The sequence below is a fragment of the Gopherus evgoodei genome, chromosome 18, assembly GCF_007399415.2.
Source record: "Gopherus evgoodei ecotype Sinaloan lineage chromosome 18, rGopEvg1_v1.p, whole genome shotgun sequence".
Classification (NCBI taxonomy): domain Eukaryota; kingdom Metazoa; phylum Chordata; order Testudines; family Testudinidae; genus Gopherus; species Gopherus evgoodei.
The window spans coordinates 8,897,830-8,920,429 of NC_044339.1; the positions used below are offsets into that span (position 1 = coordinate 8,897,830).

Sequence of the window (22,600 nt, forward strand, 5' to 3'; positions counted from 1 at the left end):
TTAAATATTTCAAAAGTTGCTAATGATTTTGATGAAGTGGGTTTTAGCCCATGAAAGCTTATGCCCAAATAAATGTGTTGGTCTCTAAAGGTGCCACAAGTATTCCTGTTCTTTTTGTGGATACAGACTAACACGGCTGCTACTCTGAAACCTGTCAATTTTTTGAGTATCTGATTGGGGACACCTTGGGCCTGGACTTTCCCAAGTACAGAGCACTGACAACTGCCATTGAAGTTAAAAGAAACCACTTTTGAGAATTTCAGTGTAAGCGATTTGCCCAGGGCCAACATGTCAGTGGCAGAATTGGCAGAACTGGGTAGAGAAGTTTCTGACTCTCAGTCCCGGGCATAGCCCATTAGAGAATGCTGTTTGTCTAACAGTGAATGTACTTCTGTGACAAAGGCAAGTAAACAAACTCTTGTTCAAGAACTTTAAAGCCACTTCAAGTCTTTTTACCATTTTCCTCTTACTACTATTATGATCAATAAAGCCATCCATCATAAATCCCACATCTACATTAATATCACATTTATTGGTACTGCGGTAGCACCCAAAGGGCCCAATCAAATTCAGCACCTTTTTGCATTACAAATTGCACAAACACATAGAAAGATACAATCCTTGCCTTGAAAACATGTGAACTCTAATTTCAGACGAGATGCAGCAGAAGAGGTCAAAGAATAGAAGAGGAAGGGGGGGGAAGTGAAGGAATGACAAGGGTAGCAATAGTCAGATTATGCAATGGTTTAGGATAGTTAGGTGCACAACCTGATGGTGCATAACATAGATAGCACACAGCTGCGCAATAAAACGATTACCACTACAAATATATATACCAGGAAAGCCTGCTGGAAAGCACTAGACTCATCAAGGCAGTGAGTAACCAACCTTTTCTGTTGCTCTGGTCTGAGACTAAAAATGTGGCTCCCTGGCCCAATCCACCTAAAGGCGGGAAGTAAATACAACCCTCCACCTCCTTCCCTCACAGCTGCCTAGAGCACCAAATCTGGCAGTGAAAATTTCAAATATATGCCAGAAAGCAATGGATCCAGCAGTCTGATTCTTATTTCACCATTGTACAGTTTTACACCGATCACTCCATGGACTTCAACTGGTGTGCTCTCATATAAGTGGACTTGGGGTAAGTGAGATCAGAATCAGGAGCAGTGTCTGATTAAAGAGCAGCCCTTAGTGAAACAAACATCTCCAATCCAAAGGCAATGTTATGAAATACATATCATCTGTGGATCCTTTCTCTCTCTTCCTTTTGATCTCTGGATCCTGCTTCTCATAGACTGTTGACCAGGGCTTGCCCGCTCAGTTTGATTCTGTTACTGCGTCAAGAACATCTTGCTCTAGGTTTTCTTTATTTAACAACTGTTTATCCTTTATTATTCAGTTTAGTCTATTGCATCCTCAGTTTCTTGACTAGTTTTGATTTGGACTTGCCTTTTTGGTTTCGGGGACTTCATCCTTTGTGATATTACTGACTTGCACATCTGCTTGTGGTAGCTTTTCAAATTCACTCTCCTTTTCTTTTGCTGCATGCTTCAGCTTTTTCAGTTTTTCTTTCGTATGCCTGTGTCAAGAGCAGAAAATATTGCTGAAGAGGATGATGGGTGAAGGTGAATAATCAGTCTGCTGAAAACAGCAACATGAATAACTATTAAAGCATACAAATACATAGACAGGAAGAGATAACTAGCAGTGATTTAGCTACAACTCAATTTTCAATGGCTCTTCCAAATCCCTGTATAAGACTGTTTGAGATTTCTACAGAGGAAAGTAAAAATTTACATTTTAAAATGTTTCCAAGGGAAGTAGTTATCTAAACGAAATACTCATTTGACTTATGAAGTCAGTGGGTTTTTTTGCAGGCTGGTTAGCTCAGCCTCTGCTATTCTGTATGTTGAGGTGGCTTATACCTTAATTCTTCAGCTGAAGTTCTCAGGTCTTTATCCTTCTTGTCCACAAGGTCTGACATTGCAAATAGCTTCTCTCTAAGCATGTTCAGTTCACTCTCTTGGCTTCTAACAAGAATTAGGTTCCGCTCCAGTTCCATCTTTTGTTTCTCATTGAGTTCTCCTGCATGGAGAGAGGTTTCAGTGGTTATTGGCTACCTTAGTGCGTGATGCTAGGTGCCTTCAACTCTATTAGGATTAGGGTCTTGGAGAAGGCTTCTCTTCCCAATGCAACATCACGATAGTTGAGAACAACGAAGGTGCTTTTTCCGACAGTCCACAGCTGTGTACACCCAAGGACCTCCCTACAGAGCTCACTCACTCTGGCAGTCCATTAGAGCTTGAGTTTACTGCCCCTCAGAACCCAGAGCGAGGTATATCTTTTCACTTCGGCAGTTGTGTCTATATCATGCTAGTGAAGTTTTCCTTCTAGGTTGGAAAAGTACTGAGATGAGATAGGATATTCATTTAAACAATAAACAATACAGCCTGTTTGTAGTGTAGGTACATGCACCCACATTCCATGGTTACCAGCACACTAAATAAATCAGATGCACACAATTCTAGTTTTAAAACTATTTTTTCAGACTTCATTCCACAATATTCCTTCCTATGCACAATACAATATTTAAGCCCCTAAAGGATAAAGCATTTAAGAATTCTGGCCAAATGTATCACAAGTGTCTAGTGATTTTGGATACCCAACTTGAGATATCTTAAAGGGGCTTGACTTTCAGAAGATTGATGCTGAGCACTTTCTGAAAACCAGCCAATTTTGCTTTTGCCTAAACCTCAGTGAAAATGTTCCAGAGAGAAAATAATATCCATTTTCATGTTCTTGTTTCTCCTTCCACTAACACCTATTCTCTAAGTATGTTCTGGGGGAAGTCATGGCAGTATTGTAAGTCACATGATACATTTCACAAACCTATCATGTCCGACATTCTGGCTTTGGCTTCTGAGAGGTCTTTCTTTAATCCCAAAATGATAGCCTGCTTGGACTGGATTTCCTTCCGAGCAGCTGCTAATTCTCTTCTGAAATTCATGAGGCAGATAATTGCAAAACCCAATTTCATTTGAAAGATTAATATTACTTAAAGTGTACATGTCATATAGGGTAAGATCATATAAGTAATACACACACATTATTTTAAAAATGTGATTTTAAATCCCCTAAATCCAGGCACGTAGAGTTAGGTATTACTGTCTCTCTCACTTCTTAATTCAAGCCAACGTGCCTAGACGTTGAAGAATGGATGACAGATAAAATGACATGCTATTTTGCATCAGACCTACTCCAATCAAGGTAAAACACTATATAACATAGTCTCAGCTGGATAAAGCGCAACAGTGAAGATGAGAGCAGCTGTGGATCTGTGTAGAACTCTGAGAGCCATCACTTGGCCTATGGGAAGTACATTGGCCATCCATACTCAAATCCACAAAAGCAATGAATGTAGTAGTCCAGGCAATGTCAGAACTACATGCTCTATGTTTTTGTGGCTCAATATACTTTAAGTCCCCAGAAATGATACTGAGTAGAAGAAAAACCACAAAATAAGATGATATAAAGACTAGCTCCCCTCTTATGTACGAATTATTTCACATTTAGATGGGACTCTATGCACATTTACTAGATGTTCTGGGCCTGAGTCCCATTTACACAGCAAAGAAAAAGCCATGGCTGGCCCATGCCAGCTGACTTGGGCTCGCAGGCTTGGACTGCGGGGTTGTTTGATTGCTGTGAAGATTTCCAGGCTTGGGCTGCAGCCCAAGCTCTAGGACCCTGCAGGGTGGGAGGGTCTCAGGGCTCAGGCTCCAGCCTGAGTCCAGCAATCTACAAGGCAATGAAACAGCCCAGCAGCCTAAGCCCCACGAGTCCAAATCAGCTGGCGTGGGCCAGCCATGGGTTTTTCTTTGCTATGTAGATATACCCTTAGGGACCTGAAAGCATGAATAACTTCCATTTACACCCATGGGGAGGCTCCTTTATATCGCCAGTGGTATAAAGAGGGCTTATTGTAAAAAGTCTGTTGCTGATTGCTAGTTTTCTCCTTAAACCCTTTTACGTGATGATCAAAATCAGAGAATAGTTGTCAGCTGCTTACATCAGAAGAACATGGGCCTCTTCCTTGTCAGAAAGCTCTTGTGAAACAAACGATGCTGACTTCTGAGGCTCTTTCTGAAATACTAAAGTAAAAAATTAAACAGACTAGCTACGATCAACTAAGTTACTAGTTTATTCTCAAAACCTATGCATACTTGAGGTCTGTTTGTCTTTGTGATGTGACCTGAGTTTAATAGAGGGCTTTTGAGATTGTTCAGTAGATTTCCCAACAAATGAATTACGTTATTTGATTAGGGTCTTTCTTTTTGTAAGTCTGTCTGTTCAAATCCGGTCATTCACATCTTTGTATTAAAGGACAGCAAGCCACTACATGGAAATATTTGGCTTAGTAACCATGGCACATTATACAGAAAATGTTAGATTTGGTCCTTCATCCTGTCAGTCACTTAGGCCCCAATTCAGGAAAGCTTTTAAACTTGTATGAAAGTCCATCCCTATTCAGCTGCACTTGATACATGCTTAACTCTAAGTATGGTCTTAAGTCTCATTGATTTCAAGGGTTACAGATCCTTCACTAAAGCAGGGCCTGAGTGCATCTGGAAAAGTCATACTAGAAAACATAGTAAAATAAAAGACTTTTCATAAATATATTATTCATACTCTGATTCATGTTATCACTGAATTACTAAGATATCCAGATCTCAGAGTAACACACAAGAGAATGCTCTTCCAGAGTAGAAGTCAATGTACTATAGTTTCTGTAAATATGCAGCTAATTTAACAGTAGCCGAGCGTTTATTATAATAATAAAAAACAGCTCCCATACATCCATTTACCTACTTTCTATTTTTCCCCGCAAAGCTACATTTTCCTCCTCTATAGTCTTCTGATGCTCTGTGGCTTCCATTAGTCTGTCTTCTAAAGCCACAATTGTCTCTGAATGTTGCTTGATTTGTTCTTTATATTCCATTATCTCTTTCTGAATTTTCTGCTTCAGTAACTCATTCTCCTCCTGAATGAGTGTTAGATGTTTGTCCTGCATCAACAGGTGGTCTTGCAACATGGCCTAGGAAACATTTATTAAGAAGCCTCTGAGAAATTTTCTATGGAAATTTTTCAAAGCTCTGCTCCGAACTTTTCTTCCATATCATAAAAGAAGTGAATGAACAAGCTGTGTGTCATGAACAGTAGCAAGACCTGAGAACCATTCCCAGTCCCTGCCCCAACATTTTGGAACTGGTTCCAAAGGGAAAGTGGAGATAGTTGACGTTTGTGGGCGGGCTGGGGTTCTTGCCTTTTTAGCTCTCTCACTTACTGGCTGCTTCCCTTGCTTCAGGGATCCAGCTACTGCAGCCTACGTGTTGCTGTCACTTCCCCCAACGAAGGTGATTTCAGCTTCCCTTGGACACTGCCAGTGTGCTGCCTATTCCCTGGCCCTTGTTCTGGTTCCCCTCTTCTTCCCCCAGCTCTCAACCCATCTCATAATTTCAACTATAAGTGTGGACTGGTGGAGTTTGATTATGTAACTGACCCTGCTTGAGCTTGGGACCTACAGAGCTAAAACTATGAGCTACTACTACAATATCCACAAACTTTTTCTGTGGGCTACAGTTCCCTAGGAGGTGACCCTTCAAATTAATAGGTTTGCAGGGGGCTCTGGATGTGCTTGAACCGTCCTGGCTCATCGAGGTGCAACAAAGAAATTGCATTCAAACAAAAATGTGTATAATGCAAAACCTAGTAAATCTATTCTCCTCTGTACTGTAGTTACCTCTCTCTTTCTAGCCTCTTCTAAGCTGTCCACTGCTTCTCTCAGTTTGGCATTTACAGTTTCTTCTTCTTTCATTTTAAGTTCAATTATCTAAATCAGAAAATAAGCAGTAGATGAGAAAAAAGAACCAGACTCTTTCGTTTCATTCCTAACAGAGTTGAAATGTATTTGAATCCCACTCAACCCATTCTATACGCGTAATCTCTGGGAACATTAATCATGTGTAGGTAGGCACATGCCCACTGAAGTCAATGGTGATGTGCCCTCTTACACCAATAATGAATTTGACTCACAGTCATAAACATGATTTAATTTTTTATTTAAGCACCAGGAGTTTGCAATACATTAAGAAATAATAAGTAATTATATTTTTTTATTGTGAATACTAAGTATTTCAACTGGAGAAACTCACAATTATATTCTTTGCATTCTACTGCACAGATTAAAAAAATGTCAGAGGTCACTAGCTATTACTGTACCAGAGTTAATTCCAATTGGTGCCAAATATATCCAAATATATCCTTTTGAATAGGGACAAAGCAAGTATATATAGGCCTGGGAACATCAACAGGGAAGAGAACTTGTCTGCACATCATTGTTGCTGCAAAGAAATACAGCTGCAGGTGCATTGATCAGACTATAAAGGAAGTGGTGCAGATCCTCGTCTGCTTTACCTGCTAGCTGCTTCCCTTGCTTCTAGGTTTTTAATCATTTCAGAGCCCTATGGATGATTGGCACACACCTAAAAAAGGTTTTCCCAAAGCATGTGTGTTTGGTGTGTGCATACACATGCCGGATGTATAGCTAACACATTTACCTCCTCTTTGAGTTTTGCCTGACACTGAAACTCCTCATGGAACACAGTCCAATGGGCTCTAAGATTAGAGTGGATTTTGAAAATGGGAATGTCAGATGTTCTATTTCATCTCTTTGGATTTCTAAATACCTCAGTCATATGTCTCCACTGATCTTCCAAATGTTGGACCTTTATCTTTTCTTCCTCCACAGATAACTTTAATTTTTCTTTTTCCTGGGCAACAGCACTGTCCAGAATCTGAGACATCATATCAAATTATCACCCAAGAGCCAACAGCTCGCGTAACAAATAAAGAAATATTAGTTGGAGGACATTGTTGAGACGGAAAACGCAGAGAGTGACTAATAGGAGTCAGGGTTTTGGAGGGAGGATGGATTAAGAAGGAAGATTAGCTGGACTTGGCACAATGTTAAAAAGAAGAGTGAAGAATACTTCATCAGAGACACTGCAGAGATGACAAAAAGAAAAAGGAAAGTGAATGGTCTGCTGATCAACTGGTTAATTTGAAAACCAGAAGTCTGGGAAGGAAGTTCAAGAGGAGACTGATGAATAATTCAGGCAAATTTGTAATCACAGTGTCTTTGAAAGATTGGCTGCTAGCAGAAATTAGTCAAGCTGGAGAGAACTGATTTTTTTTTAAACAAAGTGTCTCCCCCTTACCTCCTCTGTCCCAGCTAACCCCGGATTTTCTGAAGATCTGTATTTCCCTGAATTTAAAGGAAGTCAGTGAAGACTGGTAAAGTCACAGACCAAAATCTGATCTAACAGGGATATTTTTCTTCACAAATATATATGCTGATATATTCAATTGTGGAGGGGTGTTTCCATAACAGAGGCTATAGCAATTTTACAAAGGGATACATTTATGGCCACCATCTCACCATTCACAAACAGCCTTATAATATGCATTAAACCAGTGAGGGGCATGTGAAGGGGGAGGAAAGGTGAGATGTAGATTCCAGCTTCAGCCTCCCAGGGAGTTATTCTAAACAATATCATTACTGAATACATATAGTACTTCTATAAACCATCTTTCATACAAATTATCGAAGCACTTCAAAACATACTGTGAGGTAAATTAATCTATTGTTATTCCATTTGAAATATCAGTCATCTGATACACAGAATGGTTTACATTTTCTTGCCCAGTCTCAAATTAGGAGTCAGCTGCGGAGCTGTGAACAGAAGGGCTCCTGATTCTCAATTTGCTGCTCTAAACCTTAGATAACAATGCTTTTAACAGCGACATAATTGTTTTCTACTGGCTCCTTCTTATATTCATTTAGCATTTGTGCAGTAATTGCGAGTCTTGATCTCTCTCCTCACTTTAACAGAAACATACAGACATAGGCCCAAAGCAGAGCACCAGATCTGGGGTAAAATCCTGGCTCCGTTGAAGACAATGGCAAAACTCCCATTGACTTCAAAGCTGCCAGGATTTCACCCCTGGACTTTTTAGAAGTTTGGATCTGGATCTGAATTTTGGGGCTAGAGATTATCTTCTTTATACATGCAAAACACAACAATGTATTTGTATATACTGTTTGAGCATAAAAGAAACATTTTTAAAAATAAACTGCTTTACTATACCTTTCTATTTTCTTTCTCTTTTTCTAAAAGTATTAGTTTTATCTTGTCCTGTAATTCTTTCTCATGTTCCACTTGTAGTTCATTCAGCTTTTCGTGTAGCAGAGAATTCTGGGATTCCTGTAATTTGTCTAACTGGGCCTATAGAGAAATATTAGAAAACAAAGATATTAAGGAACTGACTCTTTAAACATAATGAGAAGGAATCATGTGGACGTTCACTAACATTTTAACAAACTGTTCAGAAAAGAATTATGTTTAAACAACATTTGTAATTAGTGTATTCAGCTATAAAACTGGCATTGGACATAGAATGTTTCCATAACACTGCATTGCAGGCATATCCTACACTTCACATCTCTGTTCCACTCTGGATTAATCAGTCAAGGTCTCTAAACCAGATCGCTAATAGTTATCACCATATTTTCTTTTAATACAAATCTACTAATAAAGAGTCTTGTGACTTTTTTTTTTTACCTGCAATGTTTCAATTCTGCTCACAGTTTCATGATTATTCTCCAGCAGACTCTTCATGTATGAGGCCATTCCTTGGCAAGAAATGAAAATTAAAATGACAGGGGTTTATATAATCTCTTTTTGTATTACGTAGGGATTTTCTCACTTCTGGTCATTTACTGATGGAATGTGATGATGCATGGAAAGGCCTAGCCTTTGTTTTGCTTTCTAAATCAATAGCTTCAAGGTTGGCCTTTTTAATCCTAGATTTCACTGTCCTCACTATAGGTTCTATTCTCCCCTCCTTTTTACAGTGCTGAGGAGACCAAATAGAGCCAAGAGAGTCAGAAAATGGCCTCCCTGGAATCATCCAACGCCATGGTGTAGCTGCTACTAGCCCCCTCTTTACCAACTACATGTGCACAACCCATGCTCTGAGAAGGGAAGGGGCAAGGAGAAGTCAAGGAACAGACACTCTACATGTTCATCTCACAGATACATAAAACAAATGAGGGAAACAACTGCAGGAGTTGATATAACTTGGAGCAGCATAATTTTTTGCCCTCCTCCTTCTCCCTCCCCCCTCCATGGCCTTTGTGACACGTTACAATACACATGAGACTGGGTGTGGTGGTCTGGCAATGGAATAAGTATTGCTACTAATGCAGGGGAAGAACCTGGAGTCACACTCAGGTGGGGACACTATATGGAATGGGCTGAGACCCAGAGGATCGTCTTAAAATCTATTGTTCAGGATTTTCTGACTTATGTGTGAATTTGAGGCCACCTGCTATGCCCTTTCCATGCTGTCCTTCAGCCCTGAGAAGAAGATGTGGTTCATGCTTTGGTCCTCATAAGTAGTGGGTTAATGAGTATAAATTCTCCCCTTCTGCTGTTTTCACATAGGAAAGGAACACACTGCCTATTCATTTATTTATGCAGTAACTAACCTGTGATGAAGAGGGCACAACTACCAGCTTTTTCCTTGTATGACAATCACACTTCCATGGAGCAGCATATTGTCACTGGATGAGAATCACTTGCTCATACTGGAGAGGCAGCCCTGGCTAGTAGCAAGAAAGCCAAGAACTCCTGGGTTCTTGTCCCAGCTCCACCAGTGACTCTCCTAAACCTCTCTGTGCTTCAGTGTCCATGTGTGCGACATGGGGATAATAATTAGCTACTTCACAGGTGTGGTGTGAGGAGTGTCATGTTTGTCAAGTGCTAAGTATTGTTATTGGTATACAGACCCCCAAAATGCAGAGTAGATGTCATTTTGGATGTGTTATTCAAGATACAGACAATTTACCCGTCGTCATCTGCTAATTGGGTAAGCGGTGTGGAAAACATATGCATACCACACCCATGTGGTTTCATGACCACTGTGGTCTGTAACATGCTACAGGGTATTTTTTAAGCTAAGGAAACTATAGCTATTTAAAGAGATCATGCAAAATAATCAAAGAAATCAATGGGCCGATACCTGGAACACAGCCACAATAAAATGTACTCCTTAACTGAGGCTCATTTTAAGAACAGCTTGAAACTAGTACTTTCCCCTGAAAGGATGATCACAAAATGATGGTGTTGCTTAATGATGCTGCCATTGTGGCTGCGTTTCGACTTATTTCTGCTTTGGGGATTCCTTCAAAAGAGGAAGAATCAACTTTCTCTTAGGTAAATGGCATTCTTAGGCCTTTTTGCACCCTTTTAATTCAAATTGTATGAGCAGATACAATTTTTATAGCTCTGTACGCAAGCACCATGTGAGAGAAAAGTTAATTTCCCCTCTTCTCAATTCAAGGAATCACCTTTGGATCAGATTACATCAGGGGTTCTCAAACTGGGGGGTCAGGACCCCTTAGGGGGTCGCAAGGTTATTACATGGGGGGTTGCGAGCTGTCAGCCTCCAACATAAATCCTGCTTTGCCTCCAGAATTTATAATGGTGTTAAATATATAAACAAGTGTTTTTAATTTATAAGGCGGGGGGTCACACTCAGAGGCTTGCTATGTGAAAGAGGTCACCAGTAAAAAAGTTTGAGAGCCACTGGATTACACAATGTGAGTTGCATGACATGATGTATTGTTCTCCATCGAGACATGAAAAGCGGTTTGTTTTTCCACACACAAAGTTAACTGATTTTCAGCAAATCAGAACAGAAACTGCTCTGTTTCACAATACAGATTAAAGTGGAAGGGAAAGACAAGACAATCTGTTACCTTGCACCATTGAGTTAAGATAAGGGCTCTGGCACTAAAATAGCTAGCAGTGCTAAATTCACCGCCAAGAGCCTTTTCTTTTATTACAAAAGGAAATGAACCACCACCATAGAATAACTGGCATGGAGGGAGATATGAAACTGCAGAAGATCCAAAATATAAATAATATATTTAGAAGGTCAAAGATCAAAATATGGTTTAGGTGATATCAGCTATGCTACGTGACTTTGGTATCAGTTTGGCCATAAATAAAGGGATACAATAAGACAGATGGACAGAAATTGCTTCAGGATCTGACTCTTTTAATGCCATGGGATGAATAATGACCATAGCAGAAATCAGCTGATTTGATAATACACAAGCACTTACTAAACCCAAGAGATGCAGAAGGAGCCAAGCTGCAAACTTAAAACAAAACTTCCACAGTTTCGGAATGTCAGGAGCTGGGATTTTGGTTTGGGCTGTGATAAAGATAGTGACCAGCCATGCAATTCACTCTCAGCTTTGGACCCAGATGCAAACTTCTCCAAATTTGGAGATGTTCACGGGAAGGGTTTTGGTTTGGAACCATCTCTCCTAAAAGGGTCTAAGAAACTGGAAGCCCATACATATTAGTATTTTAAAGAGGGATTAAGAATGGTTGTAATGTTAGTTTTGTCACAGACATGACTTGCAGGACAATAACTGCCTTTTAGGTTTTTCTTGTGAAAATTATCTTTATTACCCTACTATTGAGCAAGACTTCTCCATGAATTTTTATGCATTTGACTCTATATAAAGTCCAGGGGAATGGAGTTTGGGTTTTAAGATGCATTGCAACTATTAGTTAAATAATTTATTGTAAAATTAAGGATATTTAATAGATTATTCTCAGTTTCCCTAAAGAAAGAACTTTAAAATATTGTGTCCCGTGACTTTCTTCTTTTTTGCTAAATACTAAAACTACAACTTCTGTCTTTTTTTGCCATGACATCCTATGTTTTTGCCATAACCACCATTGGCTTTAATGATGATTTACAATGCTGCAGGTCTGCAAACTAGTTCAAAATAGTGTCAGCACAAGAGAATAAGGAAGTTAGGCACCCAACTCCTACTGAATTTCAAAGGAGATGAGCACCTAGCTCCATTAAGCTCTTCTGAAAATCCCAGCTACAAATACTAAAAAGAGAGCTGGCAAGTCTAGTATCAGAACTATCTGCTGTGGTTTTGTTCACAACATGTTCCTCCTTGTTTTGCTTGTCTAGTCAATTCCTCTGAGGAAGTATGGTATTGAAATGAACAAGAATGTTGCTTTCTGCTGCTCTCCAGATGTCCCCAGCTGACTCGATCTTCTAAGACACTGTAGTTGTTAAACCCAGCCTTAGTTATTGTGAAAAACTGGGCCTAAGATTAATACATGACAGTATTTTAAGCTGCATTTTGAACTCTCATGCTTAGTATATAGGAAAAATGTTACACATCACGTAAGAAAAGGAAAACCAAGAACCTTTGTCAGAGCAAGACATGTCAATGCCCACATCCTGAAGGAGCTGCTCCACTGCTTCTACCCATGAGAGTAAACTTCTTAGAATTTCAACTACCAGTGTGTGGATCCAAAAGACAGAGGGGTCAATGCACAGATCTTGAAGGTTACAAATCTCTCTTTTCAAGCTACTGCTACAATAGGAGGTGTTTAAGAAAGCCTGAAAGAGAATGAATAACAAACAATCCAAACCTCATGATTATGGGTCATTTGTGTCTAAACACAACAGTTAATACAATAAACACTTTACAACAAAATACATTGTATTATGGCTACAACAATCATGCTCTGTTTTAAAGATGCCTATTTATTTATTGCAACAACTTCCAGGAAAGTGGTTTCTGTGGGATGTAACACTACTTTGTTCACTTTATCAGATACTGCATGTGTACTGTGATGCATAGCAGGCCCTATCCTGCAATGGCTATTTCCATTGTCTTCTGAACTCAGCTGAGTTTTCGATCCACATTTCAGACAATTTTTGATACTTTCATGATGGGGAATAGTTAGTGCTCACAGTAAACCATATTTGTATCTCTGGTAGTATTACCCCTAGTAATTGTTAGGGACCTCAGCCATATCTATCTATCTATCTATCTATCCACACACACACACACACACACACACACACACACACACACACACACCACACACACACACACACACACAACACACACACACACAGTTAAAATGTAAAGTCAATCAAGCATACATTCAGCAATAAGATTGGAAAATAAACTATAGTTATTTCAAGACAATTGAAAAAGCAAAGTATGTGGTTTTCCACTCCTATACACTAGAAAAATTATCCAGGTCAAATCAAGAATATACTATATCCTCAGGAGTCTTGCATCTAGTATTGAAAGTCACTGGGAACTGGGTGCCCAACTTCCTTGAGCTTCTTTGAAAATCCCAGTCTACAACTTTTATCTGTCATCTTTGTTCAGTTTCAATAAATACATTTTGCTGAGCAGTCTGCGTGGCAAAAATGGGGTTTCACATTAACAGTAGTTTGTTCAGATCAAATGGACAATGGATCATATTCCTCACATCCCAGTGATGCACTAAAAGCCTAACTTGGAAGACTGAAAATAATAAAATAAAGAACTGCATCTTTTTTTTAGAGTTGCACATAACTTTTGTATTCAGAGTAAATTCACATGCAAATGGCCAACCAAAGGTCTAGCTTGCATATGTACATGCAATTACCATGGTTTTGTTGTATGCAGTTCTAAACATCTGGGGCTTCCAGGTTCCCCGCAGCGTGGCAGCCTGCCTGGCAGCCAGGAAGCCTGGGGAACCCCACTCCTTGGCAGCCCACCGGGGGAGATGAGGAGGAGTCAGGAGCCTGGAAGTCCTGGGAGGTTCCAACTCTGCAGCAGCTCACCAAGGAGGCTAGGAGTCTGGAGAGTCCCAGCACCAGGGCTGGCTCCAGGCCACAGCGTGCCAAGCACGTGCTTGGGGCGGCACGCCGCAGGGGGCGCTCTGCCAGTTGCTGGGAGGGCGGCAGGAGGCTCTGGACGGTCCGCTGGTCCCATGGCTCCGGTGGACCTCCCGCAGACACGCCTGCGGCAGCTCCACTGGAGGCCACGGGACCATCGGACCCTCCACAGCGGCAGGTATACCAGAGCCGCGGGACCAGCTGACCTTCCGCAGAAACGCCTGCGGGAGGTCCACCGGAGCCACGGGACGGGCGAGTGGCAGAGCGCCCCCTGCGGCATGCCGCCGTGCTTGGGGCAGCGAAATTGCTAGAGCCAGCCCTGCCCAGCACCCAGATCCCCATCCAGGAAATTGCTGAGAAACAGGGGCGATGGGCAGGTAGGCAAGCTGGCAGGAAACAGGATGTTTCCACTGGAATCCTGTTTGGTTTCCTTTGAAAGGTTCACTGAAATCAACATGCTCCAGTGGAAAATTTTGCTTTCGACTAATTGGCATTTTGTGGTGGGAAAATGTTTCATCCAAATATTTCTGTCCAGCTGTAACAACAACAAAGCATTTCCACAGATTTGTAGAGCAGGAGAACATCTCTTGAGTACCATATGCAGCAGATCTTTTCTCTGGTTAAATATCTAAATTAAGTCTGTGTTTAGGACAATCATGTGCAATATATCTGAATTATCGTGTAATTCACTTTCAGTATACAAAAAGCACTTAAACAAGTGACCTGGAATTCATCCAGTGATTTCTTCAACACCTCAACAGTTTCAGATACTTCCTTCTCTTCAGAGTCCTTGGAAATTATTTCCTTCTGTAATAACTTCTCTTCATGTATCTGCAGATTTTCATCAGTGATCTGTCTTATCTTTTCCATTAACTGACAAAAGGATATGAAGGCAGAAGAAGAAATAAATGCACAAAAAAATGGAAGACATTCCCATTTTCACTTGAAAAGACTGGCTTAGTAAATGTACGCTTACATTTTTCACAACAATTCTTATTTCAGTGTATAATAATTGACTAAAATAGTTTAGTGCTTTACTAATTACTAAGGTCCAGATCCTCAAAGGTATTTAGGTGCCTAACTCTCATTGACTTCTGGCTAAATACCTTGGAGTATCCTAAATAACTTTAAGGATCTAGGGCAAAGAAATAATTTTTTATGAGTTGGCTGACGGAATATCCCACCATCAAGGGGCCAATTTTCAAAAACAGCTTCTCAATGCACATGCAAATTTTATGCTTGGAAATAATTTTCACGCACATATGGAAGAATATGTGTGCTAGCACATGCATGCACACACACACTCAGAATTGCTGCATGCAAACTGAGTAAGTACTTTTAAACTAGTTATCTGCCAAATCTGTATGCTGCTCAGTACTGACTTCAATGGATGCTTAAATTTAAATATGTGCTTAAGTGCTTTCCTGAATCAAGGCCAGAGCACTCAGCACCTGGCAGGATCAAGATGGCTCTAATGTGCAACCCAATTTGTCTCCATTTTGTAGAACTTCCATGCAGTAAATGTCAGCAGCAGATCCTGCAGACTGAAATGAAAGAGAAAATGAGCCTTTCCCCAGGTCATGGGCAAACTTTCAGAGTCTTGGAAATCTAGGATTCAAACAATAATTTGGTGCAAAATTTTACCCATCCTGACCATCCTGAAATGTGTTTTCCTATTAAAGCATACTTGCTCAACCCCAGATTTGGAGGGGGGAAATGATCACATTTCTTCTTAAAGACAACAATGTTAGATATTGTTGATTTTTCAGGTGAAACCAGTAAATCATTATATCTTAAACTACACCTTACGCAAGTGTTCAACTTGGATGGTCTCCTGAACCTAGATGAAGAAAGTGGTAGAAGGCAGAAAGCCAACTCCTACAGCAGTAAAACATTTGAATTTAACATTTTTTTAAAAAGATGAGCTCCCTCCGTTCTTAATTGGTATTCCAGTGAAATAAGACTCAAATATAGCACCAGATCCATTTATCAGGACTGTACAATTTATCCATATAGTAGTCAACTCACTTCTCTCCCCACCTCCCTACTCCAAAATTCTCCATTAAGGTACCTTAGCTCTGTACTCATGAGCATCTTTTGGACCATCATCATATGTCACCTTGTATAAGGTGTCTGCAGCACCTTGTCTGCATGGAAAGAATCCCAGCTGTCTGGGACGGGGACAGAGAGATTACAAAATTACCTTTGTTTTTCAATTGGTAAAATGAGTCTGTATCATTGGGAATGAGAGCCAACAAGCTAAACGTGTGTAAACCAACAAAATAAAAAAGATCTGCTCCCTCAGCATCAGAAGGCCCGAAAATGTAAAAGCACCAAGAAGTTGTGTTTGCTGTCACCTGAACTAACCTGTTGATCTGTTACAGTCTCTGGAATTTCCGCTTCTTGTGAATAGAAGATTTCAATCATTTGCCTTTTGAAACACTCCAGCTAAAGCAGAGATTGGTAAAGTAAACAAAATCACTAACAGCTAGAGTCAACAGAAACTCCATTTGGCTAGTCTGCGCTATTCCTGAAAAGTCAATTAGGAGGGCACACCAGTTTAATAATTATGTAGTTCTATGAACATTTTCAGTAATTATAGAGGGCAGGAAGAGAAATTTTGAATGAATTTTGAGGGTATTCTGCCCGTGATCATTGACCTTGGAGCCCAGTGACCATGCTTGCCCTTGCTGCCTTAAGCTATAAATTCATCTCACAATCAATTTTCTAGCAGAATAGTCCCTCAACAAACACTACTACTAACTGTACATTTACACCACATTGATAGCATAGCCCTGTAGTTAATAATATTATTCACGTTGTCTACTAAGTTAAAGGGTATAATCAACAGTAAGACACAAGGGGGGTTGTTAAATCATTGTCAGTGAACTAAAACTGATTCTTGAAAAATGAATGCCATCTTAAGTACTGTATGTTGGGAGGAACGTGAAGAAAGTGTGCATAAAATAGAAACATAAATACATTTAAAAAAACAGAATAAGGATCCCTATAATAATTCCTAAGCAAAGACAGCAACAAAATACAAAACAGAATAAGAAAGAATTTAACTACATAAGCAGTAAACACACAACAAAAGGATTCCACTGAGGAACAAAACTGATGTCCATATCTGCTCCCATTAGAGTCAATACAAGTTTTGACATTAATTTTACTGTGAGCAGGATTGGGCCCACAGTAACTGATGTGGTAAAGGTCAAGTGCTAGAAGAGGCTCTTGGTAGCCTCTTGTTAACATTCCAGCCCCAATCTGAAGGGAAGATTGAGCTGAGTTCTCTGCCTCTGACTGAGTCACCTCTCTGGACAGTACTAAAGCACCTCTGTCAGAGATTATTTATCCGTGAAACTCATAAAAATGTTTCTGGAGAGCAAAGGCACCAGATTGGCATCACACATCAGATATTTAAACAATTTTCCAAAAATCCTCTACAAGGTCTTAACTCCCGGCCCTGCTAGCATTTCAAATTACACAAACTAGACAGACTGCTAGACTAGAACAGGTTGCTAGACTGTATGTTCTGGGTGTGATTTTCTAAAGTAAAATTCCCATTGCCGGCACTGAAGGCTGTTGAAAATGCCACCCACTGGGTATTTTTCAGAAACAAATTATAAACATTTCCAGTGAAGTGAGCTTAACATAACTTTGTTTGCTAGGTGGTATTTGTCTCTTCCCTTGTCTGTGACAAAACATTATCCAGACTCTCATCTAACGCATCTACAAACACACGCACTCGTGGGACAAGGAGTTTGTAATCTGTGACAATTGTGTGGGTTCCTGTTAGACACTGGCAGGACTTCCCAGTGAAGCACTTGTTACTAGGGGCCTGATGTTTATCCTTTGCTCCATTAGTCCCAAAAGTAATGGATAATTAGCATACACCCATTCAAAAAGTTAATGCTATAGCAGAGCTTCTCTGGCCAAGGGGAACAGGATTTCTTTGCTGAGAACCTTGCTAACAACACTGGGCTATAGACCACTGAGGAAGATGGAAGTGAGATGACTGCATAGTTTTATAACACTGTTCTAATATGACTGTCAAACCAAAAAAATATATCCTTGTCCGTATCAGACAGGAAACTTTGTTGAATCCTGCTAGCAACTATCTTGTTTAAAGATGGTGGTAGCTGACTCCGTTCTGTAAGGAGAGGGCCCTAAATTAGGAAATGAAACATTTAAAGGATTTGTAATTGCACCAGAGCAGATACTTAAACAAAAGTATTTTACAAAGGGGCCTGTTTTTCCTTGAAGTGAGTCAGGTAGAAGTTGTGGATGATTTACATAGAGACTGGGTGATGGAGAGGACAACAGAAAAAAAGGAGCAATAAAATGCCTATGCATCATAAACACTAGCCATCTGTAAATGAGATATGGAAACACACACCCTTAAGTATAACCTAGCCATGATACACACAATTTGGATTATCAATGTCGCAACTACAGAGTTCTGTGCTCCAAATTTATATTTTCCTCTGTGGCATTCTAGCTCTCAATAGCTTTTATGGCAGTTACAAATCATTTTTCCTATAGAAACTACTGTTTTCTACTCCTATTGTTAGCTGTAATGCAGAGTACAGAGTAATTTTCTTTCAGCAACCCCTACCTGAGCTTTTGCCTGTTCCAAGTCAGCTTTAATGAGGCCTTCTCTGCGCCCCATCTCTTGTAACTGCAGACATTCCTTTCCACTTCTTTTTTCAGTTCCTCTTCAGCCTGAACAATGAAAGCACTTGAATATCAAAGTGATACCATATAATAATGCCATAAGCAGATCTATCACTATTTCCTACAGAAATCTTATTAAAAACAGTAGAGTCCACATATAACTTTGGGTCATGCAATGTCACTTTTTTTTTTTAATTTGCAGTGCGGGGTACTTAAGCTGTTTAACATCCCAGCTATAGGGTCATTGGTAGCTCATCAGTCATATAGTTCTAGCCATGCTGCCCACGGTTTTAAATTAAGTCACGGGTACTGGAGCTTTTTGGGTCTCCACTTGCACAAGATAAAAAAGTTACTGAATGTGCTCCATTCTACAGCCAATCTATAAAGGAAGGATTCCAGTAGGCTCCCTACTTATTACTTATGAGTAATATGTAGATAACTCTTTTGAGTCTCGCCAGTACCAGTATACCTGATAAATCTAAAAAGGACATATCTAATTCTCCATGCACGTGTAATGTACCAGCTAGGGTGTGTGTGTGCACATGTCTTTCCTCTGCTGAATGTAATCAGACCTATTCATGCACCTGCTAGTTTACGATTATCATACCGTTTAGTGCCGGGGTAGGCAACCTATGGCATGCATGCCAAAGGCGGCACGCGAGCTGATTTTCAGTGGCACTCACACTGTCCAGGTCCTGGCCCCCGGTCCGGGGGGCTCCGCATTTTAATTTAATTTTAAATGAAGCTTCTTAAACATTTTAAAAGCCTTATTTACTTTACATACAACAATAGTTTAGTTATATATTATAGACTTATAGAAAGAGACCTTCTAAAAACGTTAAAATGTATGACTGGCACACAGAACCTTAAATTAGAGTGAATAAATGAAGACTCAGCACACCACTGCTGAAAGGTTGCTGACCCCTGCTCTAGTGGCTGGCCAGCAAATATGTTTAGTGCTCTAATACTATGGCCAATTAACGGAAAATGTCATTCTTTAGGTCAGGTGGTAGATATCTGTGATATCTGTTTTCTTGGTGCTAAAGGCTGTGCACAGTGGTTAAGCTGATGATCTTGGAACAAAGTACAGTTATAATTAACATCCACCGAATTGAAGGTAACAAAGTTGGAAACCACTGCTAGACACAAGAATTCTATCACATTCATGGAAAGTAAGAATTCTTTATTGTGGAGCAAGCAGTGAGATCAAAGATATAAAAATCTAGGCAATAGTCCTATAGCACATTAATGGGCCTTTCCAGGGGGCAGGATATCTCAGGAACATCAGACTGGGCCTCTGCTTATCTGACTCCACAAGTTGCAGCCTCAGTTGCACAACAGTCTTGCTTTGGAAAAGGAGAGCACTATCAACAGAGTTATAGAAGAAAGAAAACTGAGATGATATCGGGGGACTATACCAACACACCACCCAAGAAACAGCAAGGAAGTGTAAAGGAGATAAGAGTAAATTTAGAATCCTTTGTAATGGAGAATATCTCATAGCAGAAATACCATAAAAACATTTTATCTACATTTTATTTCATTTTCATTCTAAAAATAAAATAAAATAATGAAATAGCTATTTCAAGAAAAAAACAGCTGCAAGCAGAAGTACTTGAACATGTGCTGCAGAGGGTAGACCCAAATCCTGAGCTGGCCTCTGCTGATGCATTAGGAACAAAAGCAGGAAAAATGCTGCAGAAAGGTTGGGCAAAGCAGCAAGAATTTCCCGGGGGGGCATCCACCCTTGTATGTGTTCTGGGATGAGGCCTAATCAGTGGGTCCTCCACAAGGGAATGTGGAAGGGGAAAATGGGCCTGTCATTCACAAATAAACAAAAAGCTGCACAGCCCAAAATCAGAACAGGAACTGCGCAATGGTACTTACCACCACAGTGGAGTCAGGGAATCCATTCCCAATTTCAAGACTGTATTAGCCTGGAGTTTCACACTTTCCCTTTCAGGACTGTACTTCATGGAGAGAAGCTAGCAGGCAGAAAGGAAATTTACTTTATTTTTCTGCAAGCCTACTTGTTATGATTTCCTGTTCGGGCAGTTCTTCTGCATTCTCCCTGCAGCCCCTTCACTTGCAGCTCCAGCTCTCCCAATGCGCTGCAAAAGTCCCAGTAAAATGGAATCAACCACACAAAATAGTAAATCACCCAATTTAATGAGATTATATTTCAATAAACCACTTAGTTTAATTACATTAACTTCAGATCTTTTTTGTTTTATTAAACAATCTGAGTAATTCAGCTTACTGCATAGCCTAAACCTTTAACTAATAAGAAGTACATTCGCCCTATCTATCATTGTAAAGATATTGGATTTACAGAGCTGGGTGAAACTAATCAGCTTATTTGGAAAATTAAGGAGCAACATTTCATTTACAGCACAAATAACAGACAGGTTTATGTTTTCATTTACCTCTGATGCTTTGTTCTACAAATCCAAATAATGAAAAAAAAATACATTTACTAATCAATATACTAATTGCCAATTGTAGTTTAAATCTTATTTAATTCAGAATTCCACTTCATAGAAAAACTGCTATTATAATATTTCCAGAAGTCAACATTTCTCCAATCTGTTATGCAGTTGCATCCCTTTCCATGACAAGAACCGGATTACAATACATTCTTAACGTGTCTAGTTAATTATTCTCTCAGGGACGAGGAGTTTTAATTTGCTGCTTGCCTATATGCTAAACAAGCCAGGCAACTAAAAACTAAGAAAACTAACTCACATTTGGTATGTAATTACTTCTCTCTCTCTGAATTCATGCTTCATTTCCTCTTTAATTCTAGAACACTGGAATGAACAGCAACCAAGGAAAAAATCATCAAGCAAGGAAGATAAGATCATTTTTATATTATGCTGAGCACCACCAAATAGTATGGCACCACAGTAAAGGCTCAATACCACAAGTTGCTGAGTGTCCTCAACTCACATAAAGGAATGAGAGAAGGGGTGCTCAGCATCTTTCAGATTGGACTTTTAGAAAAGCATTCCCTGCTTTAGAAAAGAAAAACATAAAGACAAGTAAGAGTTAACAAAGCTACCTAAGACAAACCCCTTATGCTTTAGAAAAAGAGTACTACTGAAAATGCAGAGGTAAGGAAGAAAGGAATAGAAAAATTGTTTGAAATATACAAGATGATCAGAACTAGTATTAACAGAAATTTTAAACCAAATACATGAAACAACACATGTATGTTCTGAGATAGTATTCTGAGCCGAGAGAAACTGGTTATATTTGTAGGACCAAATGTTATCAGAAGTTCAGATAATGAGCCAGATTCTAACTGACACATGTATACAGACACACATCAGAAAGCCCCTGGACACAGGGTAGGGCAGTGTGAAGGTTATATGCCCCGATCTGGCTCTTTCCAGAACTCTCTGCAAGCCCCCCAACAAGGAAAATGATGGAGGGAAGTTCTGGGATGGGGCTACATGTAAGGACTCTATGTTTCCTGCATATAAGCGTATGCCTCCTGGCCTGGTAAAAGAAATTACACAGTCTCGCCACCCACACTAGAGCTGGGAGAATATTTGATTTTTCAGTTGCAAACTAAAAAATCCAAAACAACTTTTGTTTCAAGTCAACATGAAATGACAATTCTTTGGTTTCTCTTGTTGAAATGAAAAACAAACAAAAAAATTCATTTGGGGTACACCAAAACATTTTGCTTAGTTTTCAAGTGCTTTTAACCCATTTGCTTTAGTGAAATTGAGCAACATTTTGAAGCAATGTTGTTTTGAAACAAAAAGTCTTTGACTTTTTCAGAATTTTTTTTCCCCACTTTTTTTTTGCAGTCAAAACTATTAGCTGAATTTGACCCAATTTGGTGAATAGTTTTGACTCATCCAAAATTGTATTTTTCAATAAACAAACTGTTTGCCAAAAAAAATAAATTCACCCTGCTCTATCCACATTGCTATCAGGATTAACTTGAGGGGACAACATGGGTGTAAAGTGCTATGCAACTCAGGCTACTTTTTAGTGCACCATTTTGCAACTATTTGTTTTCCACAATCCCTAGAGCTCTATCCTGCAGCCCCTTTGTCTCATCACT

The 22,600-nt window shown here is 39.7% G+C and overlaps 1 protein-coding gene across 2 annotated transcripts in view; it reads right to left on the reverse strand.

Moving 5' to 3' along the window:
• The window catches only part of LOC115636983 (forkhead-associated domain-containing protein 1-like), a 38,704-nt gene extending 18,090 nt beyond the window's left edge, over positions 1–20,614 (reverse strand). The window contains exons 1-14 of one of the 2 annotated variants that reach the window (XM_030537767.1): positions 20,532–20,614; positions 18,464–18,572; positions 16,213–16,293; positions 14,569–14,718; positions 12,369–12,564; positions 8,682–8,752; positions 8,208–8,345; positions 6,747–6,854; positions 5,801–5,890; positions 4,870–5,095; positions 4,070–4,151; positions 2,890–2,996; positions 1,926–2,085; positions 1,450–1,579 (exon numbers count right to left, since the gene is read on the reverse strand). In XM_030537767.1, coding sequence (XP_030393627.1) covers positions 1,450–1,579; positions 1,926–2,085; positions 2,890–2,996; positions 4,070–4,151; positions 4,870–5,095; positions 5,801–5,890; positions 6,747–6,854; positions 8,208–8,345; positions 8,682–8,752; positions 12,369–12,564; positions 14,569–14,718; positions 16,213–16,293; positions 18,464–18,517 — 1,593 coding nt within the window. In that variant the 5' untranslated portion in view covers positions 18,518–18,572; positions 20,532–20,614. The remainder of the gene's footprint in view (positions 1–1,449; positions 1,580–1,925; positions 2,086–2,889; positions 2,997–4,069; positions 4,152–4,869; positions 5,096–5,800; positions 5,891–6,746; positions 6,855–8,207; positions 8,346–8,681; positions 8,753–12,368; positions 12,565–14,568; positions 14,719–16,212; positions 16,294–18,463; positions 18,573–20,531) is intronic. The other variant, XM_030537768.1, reaches the window with a different exon arrangement.
• Between the last annotated feature and the right edge of the window lie 1,986 nt (positions 20,615–22,600).